This window comes from Haplochromis burtoni, unplaced genomic scaffold (genome assembly GCF_018398535.1).
Source record: "Haplochromis burtoni strain Fernald_Lab_line unplaced genomic scaffold, NCSU_Asbu1 Contig_39, whole genome shotgun sequence".
Taxonomy (NCBI): Eukaryota; Metazoa; Chordata; class Actinopteri; order Cichliformes; family Cichlidae; genus Haplochromis; species Haplochromis burtoni.
Genome location: NW_024582400.1, coordinates 247,508 through 265,983, shown reverse-complemented (window position 1 = coordinate 265,983; position 18,476 = coordinate 247,508). Strand labels below are relative to the sequence as shown.

General features: G+C 41.0%; 1 protein-coding gene across 2 annotated transcripts in view; it reads left to right on the top strand.

The window, feature by feature from the left end:
• Positions 1–12,053, top strand: part of LOC102311857 (inactive dipeptidyl peptidase 10) — a 139,011-nt gene extending 126,958 nt beyond the window's left edge. For both annotated transcript variants that reach the window (XM_014332884.2, XM_005919878.3), the window contains 8 exons: positions 50–178; positions 263–319; positions 1,638–1,692; positions 2,771–2,870; positions 3,278–3,336; positions 7,207–7,276; positions 7,514–7,587; positions 9,226–12,053. In XM_014332884.2, coding sequence (XP_014188370.1) covers positions 50–178; positions 263–319; positions 1,638–1,692; positions 2,771–2,870; positions 3,278–3,336; positions 7,207–7,276; positions 7,514–7,587; positions 9,226–9,354 — 673 coding nt within the window. In that variant the 3' untranslated portion in view covers positions 9,355–12,053. The remainder of the gene's footprint in view (positions 1–49; positions 179–262; positions 320–1,637; positions 1,693–2,770; positions 2,871–3,277; positions 3,337–7,206; positions 7,277–7,513; positions 7,588–9,225) is intronic.
• Positions 12,054–18,476: the final 6,423 nt, after the last annotated feature.

Here is an 18,476-nt window from a genome sequence, read left to right as displayed (position 1 = left end):
GGATCTAAGAGTCAGTACATTAATGTGAGTAAAACAACCTTCCCGACAGCGACAGCTCTCCAGGCACCCAGACGGTGACGGAGGAGTTCAGGCTGGAGTGGGACTCGGTGCTGGCAGGATTGGCGCAGGTCATCGTGGCGCGGATTGATGGCAGGGGGTCAGGGTTCAGAGGTCAAAGGTAACAGTTTTTTTTTTTTTAGTAACAGAAGTTGTTTCAGTCCTTTCTGACCTCACAGTCTCTTTGTCTTTTGTCCTCTGGCAGTTTTTCACAGCAGAGGCTCGGCATAGCGGACGTGGAGGACTACATAGCAGCTCTGAAGTACGTAGCGTTCACCCTGGAGTACCATTTCTCTGTTAGACAGAGATTTTGTCAGAGCTTCGCAGATGACTCTGTGGTGTTCTTGGGCGGGAAAACATAAACAAGATGCATACGTTAAAAAAGTTAAAAAACAAAGCAAAACCCTTAAATGATCTATAACAAGAAGCTTCTGAGTGCTGCTTTGTATTTTGTATATATTCATTTCGTTTTCTTTGTTATTTTTAAAATTATTTTAAGAAGTTTGAAGTATGTAGTGCCATAAAACCCAAGGTCAGAGTGAAGTCAGAGGTCAGATGTGACACGATATTTGTAGGATGTTCATAATTCTTTCCTAAATGTTGCTGATACAAACAAAGAAAGTTTGACCTTAATAAACTTGTCAGAGTTCCAAAGTAACGTAATATATTTAAAATCCTCCTGTTTGTCATTCCCTACATGTCTATATGCTGTCAATACACGATATGGCAGTAAGAAACATTAATGATCACTTTGACTTTCAGCTCAATCTGTTGACCTTGAAGAAGAGGTCAGAGGTCAAATGTGATTTGAGGTTTAAACCTTTATATGTTACTTTCTGTACTGACGACACACCAAACTTGTGAGAATCATAGTTTCTGGGTTTTAAGGCTTTTTGTCATTTTTCGACCAGTAAGTTGACCTTGAAGACCTCGATGGATGTAAGGCTAATTTTAATGACTTGTTAATATGAGTGCACCTTACTCGCCTACAGAGTTTTATCAAAATTCATTTAAACCTTAAGAGCGTTCATGTTTACAGACAGAATGAAGCACACATGTAAATACTACTGAAAACATAACTCCTTGGCCCGAAGCAACTAATTGAGTTTGTGAACAGAAGAAAATCAATCGAATCTCTGTTTCCAATTTTCTGGATATAAAGGTGCTTGTTTTATGAGCTCTAAACATCTTTGAAATGGACATTTTAGAGCTTGTCACTGTTTCTTAAAAAAAATAAAACATTTAAATGGTCATTTTTACAACTGCTACACCTTTTATTGGAATACTGGAGGCCACACCGCTTGATGAGATGATTAGAATGAGGTCTGGTGTAAGTGATCTTTGTTCAAAACTTTGGGAGATGTAAAGAAAAAAATTATTTCTTTATGAATAGTAATATTTCTGGAAAACATAAATTTGCAATCAAAAACTTCTCTCACGGCTTTGACCTTTGACCTTCCTTATGTAGCTTCAGCTGAGTGTGTGATGTGTGAAATGAAATATAAAGTTATAATTACCTCTCTTGCTTTCTGATACCCACTTCCTCTCCACTCGTTAAAAATAGCCGCTGTGTTTTTCAGTTTCCTGGCGGAGCGGCCGTTCATCGATCGCACTCGTGTTGGAGTCTTCGGCGAGGTTCGTCTCTCACGCCCTGACCTAACCCTGAATACACGTGTGATCGGTACAGTAACTGTAGTGGCTGCCCAGTCAAAACTCTGATTTCTGTTTCCTCCTCATCCAGTGAATTAATCCCACAAAAAAGAGGAAATGAGATTTTACAAAGAAAACATGGTGAAAATGTACTCTGCCATCATTAATTATAACAACTCAGTGAAGCTTCAGTCTGCCTATTTAAGAAGTAGAAACCCCTGTGAATCCATTTCAGCCACTTTGGTACAAAAAAAAGAGGTGCACTGGAGTATGGAGGGCTGTGAGTGCCAAAATGAATTTATTTGATGTACTGAGGTAATTAAGTTCCTCATTAAATTATAATTGAATCTAATAATTAATTAAAATAATAAATGCTGTATTAACTGTTTTAAATGAAATTACTTAATATTAATTATTTGTATATTTAAATAATTTTTCATTTACAAATGTAATTATTTATTAATGACACCTTAAATGAATGATTTAATGATGTACTCAGTTAATTCATTTTGGCACTTGTGGCCCTTCATTAGGAGGCAACATTTGTCATCATGCATTTGTCATCCAGGGACTACTTAAAGGTTCTGGCCATAGGAGACTTGTTTATGACCTGTACCAGGAGGAACAGGAGTTTCTCTTGGTCTGAGTAGTCTGGGTACTGCTAGCTAGCACATGAAGGTCTGTGTGACCCTCCAAGGATACGCCTCCCCAAACCATCACTGCCAAACGGGCCACACTGGATGATGTTGAGCAGTGTATTTACTCTTTGAGCTACTTGTAATATAATGCTCCTGTTTTTAAACCCAGAACAGCCCACTAAAACCACAAAACCCCAATTAAATTACACATTATTCCCTAAAATTTAGTTTTGCCTTTCTTTATTAGTTTGTTAAAGATATTTCAACAGTTCTTGCTGCCAGCTGCTCTTGCTGGAGACCATATATAAATGTAATGAAGTACAGATCCATGCAGAGACTGCCATTTTTTGATGCTGTGTAAACACGATAGAAACGTCCTGTGTTTTCTCGGTGCAAGTGATGCTCCTCTAATGTCTCCCTTGCAGGGCTACGGTGGCTACCTTGCGCTGATGATGCTGAAGTCGACAGAGAAGCTGATCAGCTGCGCAGCTGTTCGCGCTCCCGTCACCGACTGGAGCATGTACGGTGAGCAGGAATTTGAATCCTCTTTAATACAACGCTCCAGAGACGCGGAAATATTTATTACTTCTGCTGCTGCTGCTGCTGAACCCGGCTAGTCATTTCTCAGGACACAACATCTTTATCCTGCACAATCTTTTTCATGTGCACTGCCGGGGTAATGTCACTTTAATTATCCTTTGCGTTTGCTTTCGGGAATTCAGGGTTATTACATTTAAAGATGAAAAAGTTCGCGTCAGTTCTGGGAGGGAATGCTTCAAATGTGTCCTCTAACATAATGTGTGGCTTCTAGCTTATTCCAGTGCCACTGATCTGTCAGATCCTCCAGAAGATCCATGCAGCACTTTTTATGTAAAGTTCTCAGGTTGCTGCTGACGTCATGTAACCTCTTTGATTTCCCTTTTCCCCTTCAGCCTCAGCCTTCTCAGAGAGATACTTCGGCTCACCTTCAACTGACGAGAGCAGATACCAAGTGAGCGTCTTCTGTCTTTTACCCACCTGCTTCTTTATTAATGGATGACTTACATTCATTTCATTTTAGTCATAGTTTAAGCATTTAAACTCTTTTATTTTTATTCAACTAATTGTTGTAGCATGAGCGTTCCTCCACACGGCATCTTATTTTCCTGTCCATCAAATGTGAAACGTGTCCATATGTCCGCTCGTCTCTTCCTCCCAAGCGTTTTCGAGAGAAACTGCGAGCACGTGAGGTGGTTGAGTCGTTTCCCGAGGGCAGCTCAAATGTGTATGTCTGATTACTTCTGATTGGATTGCTTCCAAACTCGTCCCGCCTTGCTCACAACTTCATAAGTTCTGATTGGATCTCTTCTCTCCAAAGTGTCCATCAGTTTTTGTTTAGTTATCATTTGTTAGTTAAGAAAATTAACACTGCTAAGAAATTCAGCTAAATGCGACTGGATTTGGGAAGTTGGATGTCCCTCATCAGATGTCGTGTCACGTTTGACCTCTGACCTCACATCTACATTTCACATCTGCCTTTTTTAGGGGACGTCGGAAAGTATTACATGCTTAAAGAAAGTAGAGTAAGCTGCATATACTGTAGTGTAGAGAGTGAAGTAAATATCTCTCATGCTACCAGTATCTGATTTTTTACTGCACTACAAGCTGCTTAAAGTACTTTTAAAAATAACAAAGAAAACAAGATGAATGTATACAAAATACAGTACTGTTCCCTTAAAAGTAAATATTGCCCAGAGAGTGAGCCGGCTTGGCGGAGGTTTGTGCTCTCTGAGTGCTTCTTGTTATTATTAAATCCTTTATTTAAACAGGCAGTCTTATTGAGATCAACATCTCTTTTTGAAAAGACAGACCTGTGTACAAAAAACATATACAGAAATTGAGACACATTATACACACAAAAAAAGAAAAAGGTGTGCTGGGGTTGTTGCAGGGAGACAAAGACGACCCTTTAAAGCGCTCCAGCGAAATCAGGGAATAGTTTTTTTTGTAGCTTGTTCCATTTATAGACAGCAATGTGTTTAAACAAGAAGCACAGCTGATGATAAAATGTCCTGCGACCTGACACCTTTATCTTTTTATCTTTACTGTGTTTAAACCGAGGCGTGGAGGTAAGCTGGCAGCCGTACAGGCTGCTTCATGCAGCTCAAATCTCTGAAACCAAGGAGAGTGTAAACTTAGAGCCACTTTAATGGGAAATGCAGCTGGCTGATGATGCAGGTGGCTGGGTGGGTTTCACCTTTACCTGTTTGATTCCCAATCATTTCTACATTTTACAGTATAGCAGAGGTTAGACAGCCAACACAAATTATACAGCTCCCATTTTTTAAAAGTAAAGAACAACCAGTAAAGAAGAAGAAAACATTTAGGAACAGAGAAATGCCATCCTAAAAAAAAAAAAAAAATCAACCAGCTGTCCTCCAAGTGAAGGTTGCAGTCAGAGAGTGTTTTTCTTCCTAAGTGGGTTGCCTGTAACTGGGCCAGAGAGCTCTATTTTTGCGACTCTCGCAGCAGGAGGGGTAGTCTGCTTCAAAAGTCACCCAGAGAAGGAAATGTGGCACAATCTGATCAGACAATAATCAGCAGGGCATCATCACTATGATCGCACTATGGGGCGATCGTGGCTCAAGAGTTGGGAGTTCGCCTTGTAATCGGAAGGTTGCCGGTTCGAGCCCCGGCTTGGACAGTCTCGGTTGTTGTGTCCTTGGGCAAGATACTTCACCCGTTGCCTACTGGTGGTGGTCAGAGGGCCCGGTGGCGCCAGTGTCTGGCAGCCTCGCCTCTGTCAGTGCGCCCCAGGGTGGCTGTGGCTACAATGTAGCTGCCATCACCAGTGTGTGAATGTGTGTGTGAATGGGTGGATGATTGGATATGTAAAGCGCTTTGGGGTCCTTAGGGACTAGTAAAGCGCTATATAAATACAGGCCATTTACCATTATTTATTTATCACTCACCCAGTCCTCCGAGATGCAGAAACAGACGGGTGAGAAAACATGCCGTGGTTGATGGCTGGTCGCGGGTTTGAATTCCAGCTGGGAACAAAATGAATGACAGCAGTGAGACTGAGACATCCTGTAATATTAAAGCTTCGCCCTCCCAGTGCGATCGCTATCAGTCTGGCATCTTGGTTTAAAAAAATGTTTTTTGCTTAGTTTTTAAATATCTTAATCCAAAAAAAGCAAATCAAAGAGCATGAAGGACAACAGACGGGATCATCACACTTAAAGTGGCTCACGTTACATCATGTGAGTCTAGCGCCTTTATTTCAGTGGCTTTAATTCAAGCAGACTAAAAATATAACTCTAAGGTCGAGTTTTTCCAGGCTAAATAAATATAAGAAATGACCTCAGATGGAAACACGAGCACTCAGAGAACTCAAGTCACCCTGAAGGACAAGGGCTACACTGAAACTTTGTTTTCATTACAACATGCTGACGTCAATGTGTTACACTGTCATTGTGCTGCTAACAGTGATATCAACATCAAATGTTTTTACTCAACCGAGGTACTCGTGTCCCCCAAGTCCTGGTATATTGTTGTGAAGTTTGAAGACGATACATAAAAAGTTGTGGATAATCTAAAGTTTTTACTGATATTCACATTCGGTGTGACCCTGACCTGATTTTTACTAAAATTAAATCAGATTGAGCTATTTTTGGTAACTACCATCACACAACAATATCCTGAAAACTGTGGACGCTGGACTGCTAACAAACAGACAAACAAAGGGAGCTGATTGCATACTTCCTCGCTTCAGGGGGTGAAAAATACTGATGGCTGTCGGTTCTACCCCTCAGCCTCCTATTAGATTAAAAAGGCACCTGCAGCACAAATGCAGTATAAAGGTCCAGTTTAGTGACTCTGATTAGCCAAGGTGAGGACTTGCAGGCTTAACCTTCCTGTTACCGCATCTTTGGGCTACAAGCCAGACTACAAACCAGTACTCCTAGTTTCAGTCCCAAGACTGAATGAAAGAAGAAGGTTGTGTCAGGAAGGGATTCCAGTGTAAAATATGCACCTAATCAAGCAAGCAGATAATCAATAATGTGAACCATGGAATGACGTGGAAACTGTGCTACTGCTGGCTGAAGAGGGAAGGCATGTTCAGAGGCAGTTAAAGAGAAGGAAAAGCAGGAGCGCCGGAGTGAGAGGAAGACCTCAGAGGAGGTTCATATAGTGAAGGATGGGCTGGTGTGACAGAGGAGGATGCGAGGCATAGCGTGAGATAGATGATCCAAAGTGGCGACCCCTTGAAGGAGCAGCTCAAAGAAGAAGAGACAAATAACCTATCATGCAGTTGTCATGCAGGGGGAAACAAGGCAGTTTGTGGCCTATAAACATGCTTTTTATTACTGTAAAGGTAAACATTTTAAAAAGTTGAATGGAGATGATGCGCTTACTAGAGGAATGACAGGTTTGGCACATCTACGTTCGTATAATTTTTCATCAAGAAGATGGTTACTTGCTTTAATAATCTAGTGATTTCCAGTATATTTAGCTTAAAGCTTCTGTTTACTGCTTAACTAATTCAGAGTCACGAGGGATCTGGAGCAGGGTAGACCCCAGATAGATGGACAGAGAAACATCTCACTCTCACATCCTCACCTAGAATCACCAGTTAATCTAACATGCCTTTAGACTGTGAGATGAAGCCAAGCTTGCACAGGGAGAGCATCAGCCAACAAGAAAAAATTAGCTTCTTATATATTTTTTCCTGTTAATGATCTTACAATCCGCCTCCTCAAGTGGAAACTTCACGATTAACTTTTCTTACACTTTTGACCCTTCAATCAAATTCTGATGCTTGTAATGTTATGACCTGATGTTAATGCGACAAATAATTTGATTTGTGTCCAATCTTCAGGCTTCCAAAGTGCTGTCTGGCATGAAAAATCTGGGAGGAACTCTATTCCTGGTCCACGGCACTGCTGACGGTATGCACATTTCCTTCATCCTCCTCACAGAACAGCAGAAACGGAGGATGTAATTTGACTTCATTTCACAATAACATCGTAGTAATGTGGGCTACTGAAGGTAGGCGTGAGTCTCACGAGCCTCTCTGCTATGCTGAGCTTTAAAACTTGACCTCGGCGAGTGCGGCGCCTTTTATCCAGTGGTGGAATTAACCTCTCCGACACTTATTTGCATGTCCTGTTTTTTTGTCTCGGCAGCCAATGTTCACTTCCAGCACTCGGCCGAGCTCATCAAGCACTTAATAAAGATAGGAGCCAACTACACTATGCAGGTAAACACTCGGCTCTTACAAAGAGTCTTTGCAAACAGCAGCTGTGGCTTTTAATTAAAATGGGTCATTCTCCATTATGTATCAGTGCACTGTTATGCAGAGTCTTTATTTACTCCAGTGTGGCACAGGAGATTTGCTGTCCTGTACTTGAGTTCTAAACTTCATTGTAAAAGTGTGACTTTTAGGAATTTTTTTAATATTTAAAAACTCACTTTACCCCACTTTAAAGGTACTTATGAAGAGCCATCATTCAATAAATAGCTTTAGTTTTGCTGATTACCTTATCACAGCTTAGCATGGTCACAGCTGGTCCATTTTTCACGTAAACATGTTTTAAAAACCTCTCTGTGCCAAACGTCACTGAAAAAAATGTGTTTTGTGACAATACTTGAAAACGGTTAAGTTTTGGAAAATATGCTAAAGAACAAACCTGTAAACATGTTGCTTTTATGCTTATAGTAAAAAATATATATAATTAAAAACATAACTAATGAGCAAACTTTAGAGATGCTGCTAGGTGGGTATTGCTGCCATTTGACTGACATTTGCTTCTGTTTCCAGTGTTTGAATTAAGCTAAGGCAAGATAGCATATAAGCTAGCAAAGGTAGCATATTTCTTAAACAGTGATGCATATCATCTGTTAACAAGAGAGCAATTCAATCATATTTACCTAAGTACAGCTGCAAATACTGTAAATCATCTCTTCCACAGTCTTACAGTGTCAGTAAAAATCCACCTTTGCTTTGGTTGCTGGAAAATTGCGACCTGTCGTCTGTAGTTTTTTGCATTAGCAAATTCTTGCCAGCTATTCGCTGAGCAGTTGTCAAACCGAAGAGTAAACGCTGCACTTTCTGTAACATAGTTTGGTGATGTGGTAAAACAAACTTTTACTTGGACATTCTCTATTTCCAGTTTGCGTTACACTCTTCAGTTTGACAGTCAGTGAATAGTTGAGGAGTGTTTGCTGACAACTTGGTGTCTTTCATACAAAAAAAAATAACTACAGACGACTGCAGTAATTTCCCAGCAACCAAAGCAATCACAAGGAGGTTTTGGTGCAGCAACTTCTTTGTAACCAGTTTCATCTGGTGATAGTCAGCAATCACTCTAAAAGCCCAGACTCAAATCTAAGTATCTCCCCAGAAAGTAGAGGAACCTGATTTTCTCTAATCCACAGATTTGCTCCTAGTTTTTCCACAGACAGATAAACAGATAAAAGCTTCTCACATATCTTGTTTCAAAGTGAGCTACGAGATAGGAGTGGGCAGATTGATCCAGATGTTGACAGTATTGATACTAAAGCTGGTATTGGTATCGGATACTAGCACGATTTGATTGATGCTCTCTTTGTCTCGTCTAAATTCAGCGCTTTGCTCCTGTTCATCAAGAAAGCAGCAACACTTTAAGCTGTTAAATTTTGAGCACTCAGAGGATTTATTTGTTGGATATCTGCAGTCCAGTCACTATAAAGCAAGGAGACTCAAGGACAGACATTTCTATTGTGGTCAAAACCTTGAGCACATTCGAGTAAAGTGAACCTTGAGTGAAGAAAGTGAAGAATAAAACTTAAAGCTCACTACAAGATTTTTTCCAGAGGTTGTTCAGATCAGATAAATTCTCTCCTCTTTCTGGGCCAGATCTTCCCAGATGAAGGCCACTTCCTATCAAGACGCAGCCAGATTCAGCTGACTCACTCCCTAATTGGATATTTCAGAGGATGTCTCCTCGATGCGTCATCGTTACTCAACCAACGGGATGACGAGTGAGAGGGAACGGGCTCGCTACTGTTTCTGAGCGTGTGTGTGTGTGTTTTATACCTGTAGCACAATGTTTGACAGACAGGAAAAGCTTCTTATTGACATATCAGAATAGTCTGTGTCACCTCAGTAGAAATAAGTTTTCACCTGCTGTCAGAGGTTGTCAGTGACTGTCCCTAGATTTATCACCTCTTTCCTTTTTTGTCCTGGTGGCACAAACAAGCCTGTGAAAGAAGCATTTAGAACTGTTCAAGCTTCAAACTGTGAGAAAACTGTGAGATCTTGTTGGAGTTGTTAATCGGAGTTCAAATATAATTGAGAAATTGCATTTTTTTAACCTTTAAGGTTTAGATTAGTTTAAAATCTGTGAATCCTTGTTGCCTAGAGTTTAACGACTGATTCAGAAACCTGTTGTTCAAGGTGTGATTGAGACGTTCCTCCGTCAAAACAACTTAAAACGGTCCATGTATTCAAATATCACCAACCAGCACAAAAACCAACTCCTTTTTCCAGTTTATTCCTGATCATTAGTAGAGGAGGAGCTGTTTGAGGCAGATGTGTTAAAATACAGCTAATGCTACAGTCACACCAGGGAAAACAACAGCAACAAGTGGACGTCCAATCTTGTTGCCTTTTAAATTATTGCTTCGACTTCGGTGCGTCGAGGCAGTGATGAAACTGTAAGGTGTTTATCTTACGGTTTAACCCTCTCAGGCTCAAATTAAGTTTTTGTTGCTAATGCACAAAAGAATACCTGCAGTGGTACTTCTGAGTAAAAAAAACTCATAAAATATGTATGTGGGGTAATCAGGTTGTTAGCTTTTACTTGTTGCTAATCTGCAGCGCCTGCCTTGAGAGGGTTAAGGCGCCTTGAGGCAAATATTGTTGTCATTTGGCGCTATATAAATAAACCTGAATTAAATGGCAGTGTGATGGAGTCGATCTGCTTTCAGTCTGTGATTAATTGGGGTCATGTTGACAGTTTGAGTTTGTGAGAATACAGTCGTAAAGGCTAATAAATCAGATAAAATCAAAGATCTTTTGCCAACTACATGCACAGAAACTCACACCAGTTACAACATCACAGATTTGAAACAGAAATTCCTCCACAGATAGTAACATAGGGTTTTTTTTATTTTTAAACAATACAACCAGTTGAGTCGAGCCTCTCATTGCAAAGCATCTCAGCGTTGTACCAGGAGTTACTGCAACTTGTTGGCAATCAATCTGAGAGCGATTGCAGTCGGTCAAAAGGCAGCCTGCAAGTGTTTGGAGACAATCATCACAGTTTGTGCTTTGGTGTCATGGAATCATTACACTTTTTATTAGCAGTGTTGGTGGATATGTAACTCATTTTTACGAGATGAAGGGACTCGAACCCTCAATTTCCTGATCCGAAGTCTGACACCTTATCCATTAGGAAAGTGGTCACACACTGAAGCACAGACTTACTTCTGGTATGGTTTGTAAAGACGGGACTCTTGGCTCACACCTTGCATCAACTGTTGTGTCTTTCTCAAAATATTAAAGCATAATGATACCAACGATACCAACCTGACCCAGAGGTCAAGAATCTTCCAGAGCTGAGAGGATAAAAAAGTAGAAAAACATCAGTTTTATAGATAAAGCCATGATTAAAAAATCGACTTCAAGGGCGTTTTCAGGTCATGTTGTTACCTTCTTTTTCCTTTTGATCTACGTCTCATTTCCCCGGGTGTTTGTGATGCTATCCTGTGGATTATTTATGTGGGGGCAGCTTACAAAGTTTGACTCATCAAGCTTATAGACAGCAATAGTGCTAAACAGATGTACGACAGTTACAAGATCTTTTTTTAAGCACGCTATGTTTCCTTGTCCTTACTGAAACAGAGAGTTATTTATTTATTTATTACATCTAAGAGTAGATATTTACCATTTCACACCAGTTTTTTTGGTGTTGTGCAGGTGTGGAGGAGCTTAATAGCTACTCATAGTTTGGCCTGGACTACATTTCAGGACAGCCTACTTTGGTTTAATTTTTCTCATGGGTATTTGAGCAGCTCTGTTGCAGGTTAAATTGTGACATTTGGCTTATAATGTATATTTTATGCTGTAATTTCTTTTTTTTTAGATAGCTGCAGGCTGTTCTGTTTTTGTATATTTAAGTATGTGGTCCAAAACTTGGTATAGAATCACCTTTGACTGATTAAGTGCCAGAAATTTTCACTGTATTTGGTTCTGTTGTTCTCCAACTTCAGTTTATGCATTTCCAGCTGCTTCAAGTCTTCTCTTTCGTAAATACATTGTGGTTGTAGTGTTATCCAGAAAACACTGCAATAAAAGCATAATAAATGTTATGCCAATACGACACCCGAGAGCGCTCCTCACTGTGATTACGGCTCTGAGAGCGATTCCCACAATTACCGCTCGGCCGCTCACAAGTGCCATCAATCACAGAGACGAGCATCCTCGGCGAGGTTCATCTCCACACGAGGATAAAAACAGTTGCAGGAGTTGGCGTGCGTCGGGGGTGAAAAATCCCCCCAGTGCTTGGCTTGCAGGTAGTTGCCATGACAACTGTTTTGGTAGCCCAGGATACGGCCACTCTCATAATTCATTCAGAGATGAGCGCTTTGCATCGCGGAGCGAGCAGCTGCTGATGCAACATACTCAAAGCCATATGTATCTGTGCTTTGCAACATGGAGTCCGTGAGGGGATGGATTTTGTTCTGGGGAGGGTGGGAGGGAGGGGGGCAATGTGGATGTGGGATGAGTGATGAGAAGCTTATTGTAAATTTTTTTGCTGTTTTAATATTAAAGAATGATGAAGAAGTCATGTTTGAGCTGTGAGAGTTTCTTTGTTAAACACAGGAACACCTTGGATCTCAGTTAGGCTCATAACCATGGACTGTATACGAAAGATGCAAGGCAACAAGTTAAATCAACACAAAAAGTCTCCAAAAGTTGATTCTGCTCATCTGGACGTAGCGTTTTGTGGGAGAACTGTACAGTACAATGTGCTGTTTATAAGAAACCTGCAGTCATCTGAGACTGAAGAAGTCACTTGGATGAGTGACGAAACGTTTCTCCCACAAAACGCTATGTCCAGATAAACAGAATCAACTTTTGGAGATTTACTTACCCGGATGATTGAGCATGCATCAAGACGAACACAAAAAGTGGTTAAGCCTGAATTCTCGCTAATGTCCAGCAGGGGTGCCTGGCTGGATAAAAGCCTAAGATCTCCGCCACAAGGCGTAGAGGCTGCTTAACAACCTTCAGTCGCTAGGGAAAGATGTACAGTATATTTGCAAGAGGCAGGATATCAGCTGCAGAGAGATGCAGTTTGCACTTGACATTCACTCTGAGCTTTAGTGAAACTTGAAAAAGTGCAACACAGACTAGAAATGGAGAGTGTTCACCTTTGGCAAGCAACCTGCTAGCAACCAAGGCAGTCACAAGAAGGTTTTTCGGTGCAGTATCATATATCCTCTTTGTTACCAGTTTTAGGCTAGCAACCCCTAGCCAACCAGATGGCGAATGCAAATTTTGGCCTAGCAACCAGATGGTGGTTGCCAGATGACCACAGACTGGTCTCTAAGCCTGTGTGACTACAACTTAAATGAAAACCGCCCTCTGCCTCACTGGTGTGTTTCTGTGAGAGCTTCAAAGCACCTTGGGGGCATTCCAAAAGCGGAGCTCAGGGGTCTTTTATTTTGAAAATTGACTGGATTCTATATGGTATTCCTGTGTCTGACTTCCTGTCCTGTGCAGCTTCTATCAACAATAAACCCAGCTCTAATTTGAGAATTTGGTAAATGGCCTGGTTCTTATAGTGTGATCTTCTACTCAAAGACTCAAAACACGTTTTACAACATGTCTAATTCACAATCTCAGTCCTTTCTATCTCTGACTCACCTATTCTCATAACGATCGTGTAATTTCGCAGGATGAATTTGTGCCATTAACTTTTTCTGGAAAACGCTCACTGTTTTAGGATTTTTCGCATTTGAATAAACAATAAACAGCTCCAGTACTAAAAAAAAAAAAAAAAAAAAAGAATCTTGCTTAAAGATACTTTGAAATGCAGACTGAAGCATCCTGGGAACAAACCACCAACTTCCAATTGGTAGATGACCTTTACACGTGTGAAACTAAAGTCTCGCAAGTTTAACGTCTTACTGAATACAACATGTTACTCAGTAAATTATTTAAATTATCTGTTCTGGTTCAGAAGGAAATAGGAAGTACATGCTCGTTGGCTAACACAAGTTATAAGTCTTAGAAGATGGTTATTTTTATATTTGTGTTTAACTGCGGTACCTTACATTTTGTGGTATTCCTTTACTAAGCTTTTATTGTTCTAACTACCGTATCTAAAGTAAGACCAATGTCTTACTAAGGTCTATAAATATATTATTATTGAGTTAAGAATAGTGTTCATAGCTCTCTCCTCCAGAGCAGAGATTGTTTTCAGATGCATCAGGGGACACTCGGCGTCTTCAGTAGCATCATACACATAATTCCTGCTGTCATTTCAGAGTCATTCATGAACATGTCCGCAGTGTTTCCCAGCCTCATCGTCTCCTGTCCTCCATCCTCTAACCCACATTCCTCAAGCTACAAGTACAGTGGGGCAAAAAAGTATTTAGTCAGCCACCGATTGTGCAAGTTCCCCCACCTAAAATGATGACAGAGGTCAGTAATTTGCACCAGAGGTACACTTCAACTGTGAGAGACAGAATGTGAAAAAAAAATCCATGAATCCACATGGTAGGATTTGTAAAGAATTTATTCGTAAATCAGGGTGGAAAATAAGTATTTGGTCAATAACAAAAATACAACTCAATACTTTGTAACATAACCTTTGTTGGCAATAACAGAGGTCAAACGTTTACTATAGGTCTTTACCAGGTTTGCACACACAGTAGCTGGTATTTTGGCCCATTCCTCCATGCAGATCTTCTCGAGAGCAGTGATGTTTTGGGGCTGTCGCCGAGCAACACGGACTTTCAACTCCCGCCACAGATTTTCTATGGGGTTGAGGTCTGGAGACTGGCTAGGCCACTCCAGGACTTTCAAATGCTTCTTACGGAGCCACTCCTTTGTTGCCCGGGCGGTGTGTTTTGGATCATTGTCATGTTGGAAGACCCAGCCTCGTTTCATCTTCAAAGTTCTCACTGATGGAAGGAGGTTTTGGCTCAAAATCTCACGATACATGGCCCCATTCATTCTGTCCTTAACACGGATCAGTCGTCCTGTCCCCTTGGCAGAAAAACAGCCCCATAGCATGATGTTTCCACCCCCATGCTTCACAGTAGGTATGGTGTTCTTGGGATGCAACTCAGTATTCTTCTTCCTCCAAACACGACGAGTTGATTTATACCAAAAAGTTCTACTTTGGTTTCATCTGACCACATGACATTCTCCCAATCCTCTGCTGTATCATCCATGTGCTCTCTGGCAAACTTCAGACGGGCCTGGACATGCACTGGCTTCAGCAGCGGAACACGTCTGGCACTGCGGGATTTGATTCCCTGCCGTTGTAGTGTGTTACTGATGGTGACCTTTGTTACTTTGGTCCCAGCTCTCTGCAGGTCATTCACCAGGTCCCCCCGTGTGGTTCTGGGATCTTTGCTCACCGTTCTCATGATCATTTTGACCCCACGGGATGAGATCTTGCGTGGAGCCCCAGATCGAGGGAGATTATCAGTGGTCTTGTATGTCTTCCATTTTCTGATGATTGCTCCCACAGTTGATTTTTTCACACCAAGCTGCTTGCCTATTGTAGATTCACTCTTCCCAGTCTGGTGCAGGTCTACAATACTTTTCCTGGTGTCCTTCGAAAGCTCTTTGGTCTTGGCCATGGCGGAGTTTGGAGTCTGACTGTTTGAGGCTGTGGACAGGTGTCTTTTATACAGATGATGAGTTCAAACAGGTGCCATTCATACAGGTAACGAGTGGGGGACAGAAAAGCTTCTTACAGAAGACGTTACAGGTCTGTGAGAGCCAGAGATTTTCCATGTTTGAGGTGACCAAATACTTATTTTCCACCCTGATTTACGAATAAATTCTTTACAAATCCTACCATGTGAATTCATGGATTTTTTTTTCACATTCTGTCTCTCACAGTTGAAGTGTACCTCTGGTGCAAATTACTGACCTCTGTCATCATTTTAAGTGGGGGAACTTGCACAATCGGTGGCTGACTAAATACTTTTTTGCCCCACTGTAGGTTCTCGTATTTTCTGTGTAAAGTGTCTGTTTGGCATTAAAGTTACAACAGCTGTCTTAACTTTCATCATGAGTTGATATTTTAAATGTAGACACGGGTAAAAACAGCAGACTTGTTGTCCACAGGCATCAGTTTTCCACCAGTGTGTGGTTAAATCAAGTTTTCCTTTGTTAACTTCTTGGGCCTTTGTACCTGAATAATTTCCTCCCTTCATTTGCAGCCAAAGTAGTGTACAGTCAGCATTTTCTAGGTAGAAATGATTAGTGGCTGTTGTGCACAAATCAGCAGCATTTCCCTATAGACCACTTCAGGTCTCGGCTCAGTAGCAGAGCCTGAAGATTAGTCAGGAACTCGATGTGAAGCCTCCACCCATCGGTCACTGCTATGACTGAAAATGGTGCCACATTTGGCTTTACAACCTAGAGAAGTGCACCTCTTATAAAAATTCAGACATGAGCTGAGGAGGGGTGAAAATGCTTTGTGAACATAATAAATTAGCAACAACATAGTTGCCTTTAAATTTTCCAAAGTTTAAATTATTTTCTTTTTTTTTTCTTATAAAAATGACACAAAGCAACTGTGAACTTCACATATAGAATATAACTTATGCAAAATGTGGTTAGTTTGCACTAATGAGACTGGGCTTTACATATGTGCTACTTTCTCTGGATATATTTGTTGCACAGCAAGGTAAATTTGGCACATTTTATATTTACATGACCTTGCTGGCATTGGCCTGTTGATGTGGCACTAAACCTATTTCCAACAGCTGTTTGTCCAGCTGCTGCCTCCTGAAATCCAGTCATTTTCTTAAGCTGGGTGCACACAGGACAGCTGATTCTCAGACTTGAAGGATGGACAGCATTGTCTTTAGATGTTTGACATCACAGAGTTGGCTGCTGCAATGGACTCTGGACACAGTTTGTGGACAAATTTAAATGTAGACAGTGTCACGAGGACCATCTCACAGTGTGACTGCTGCTACAATCTGTTGGTCCTTGCCCAGTAAGAGAGGTTCATAGTTGGTGAACAAAGATAACCTGGGGAGGAAAAAAAGTCCATCATGCAGTGATCCAACTTGAAATGGCAACTTAATACTGGCAAAACAAGGTTGAACAGATTAGAAAGAGTGGAACCCCCTGCTCTTATACACTGTTGTGATTTAGGAATCTTGGTAACAAGAAACAATTGTATTGATATATTTGATAATGCTGCCGAAATGGTGATCTGTCACTGAGTAAAAGAGACCTTGCTGTAAAGTAACAGAGCTACCACTGCACCACCAGTTCATCATCCATATTCTGCTTCTTATCTGGGTCCAAATCAAGGCGGCTGCAGCCTAAGCAGAGATGGACCAGGCTTCGCTTTCTCCAGCCACGTACTCCAACTCACCTGGAGGAACATCGAGGAGTTGCCAGGCAAGCTAAGAGACATAAATGAGCCCTGGTTCTGCCCCTGGGTTTCTGTCCTGTAGGGAACACATAATCTAGGAGGCAATCGAGTCAGATGCCCAGATGCTCCTTTTCAATTTGGAGGAGCAGTGGCAGTACCCTGAGTCTGAATGACTGAACTTTTTACCCTATCTCTAAAGGGGAACTCTGTTCTGCCGCTTCTATCTGCTGTCTCCAATATCGCGACCATAGGTGAGGGATGTAGATCGACCCCAATTTATCAGTCTCTTGCTCCCCTCTCCTTTCAGTCATGAACAAGACCCCAACATACTTAAACTTCTCCAGTTTAACCAGCAACTCGTCCCTCACCCAGAGTGGACTCTCCACCTTGTTCCAGTGTTCTACCAAAAAAGTGATATCCGGTATTAAAACATATTGAATGGCTTGTTGCCCTTTAATATGTCAAACACGTGCCAAACATGTTTCTCATGAATGATATCAAGTCATTTTGAGCCAAAAAGAACAATCCTGTTACAAAGTAGGAGGTGCAATCAGTTTTTGCCAAAGAGTCTTGTAGGTATCTTTTATTTATTCAGGTAAAAGTGTAATTGATGTTAAAAATGTCTTTTTCAAGAGAGATCTGACCAAGAGGGCAACAGAAATTGCAACTACTATAACAGTTCTGTACATATATTGTAATTTTTCCACATATATATAACCCTTTGTAATTCTTATCTACTGTCATTTATTAATATAAACAAGGAATTAATTCAATTCAATTCAGTTGCATTTATGTTGTATAGTAAAGACCCTACAATAATAATAGGAACAATTTCACATTGGAAAACACCTTCTGACCACCACCAGCTGAGAGCAATGGCCTAAATCTCAAGCCAACAGACTCACATCCTCTGCAAAAAAACGAAGATGAGGTCCTGAGGCCATGGACACATTCCTCCACTTGGTTCTGCCTAGCAATTGTACCCATTACCAATTCTTCACTTGTCGGAAATTTAGAGGACCATCTCAGAAGTGCTGATCAATAACATACCAAACTGAACAGATGGAATTAAAACATGAAAAATATGGGTTTTAGTTAAACAGGGAGAGCATCTAGTTGAGCATTGGCAGAGGAAACTTGTTTGAAAGACGTGTCCTCCAAGTTAATCAGAGAAGGGCTTATTGAAACAAATCAGTTATGTTTGTGCAGTCTGCATGCATTAAACCATAATATCCATAAATTGCTCACATCACAGCATGTATGCACTCTTACAGGTGTTGAAGGCCACCATTGTAAACTCTATTGTATTTCCACCAGCTCCAAAAAAGGTTGAAGAAGGTTGATTTCAGTGTCCTGATTGTCCTTATTTAAGTATTTTTTGAGCTGCTGAAATCTAACCTATCAAATATCATCTTGCAGTTCTCTCTTCTGTTTAAACTTGCTATAATCTGTCCTCATTTGACACTTGCAGCAGCAAACGTCAATACTTTATCCATCTGTGCACGACCAGGCTGCAGCCTGTCCC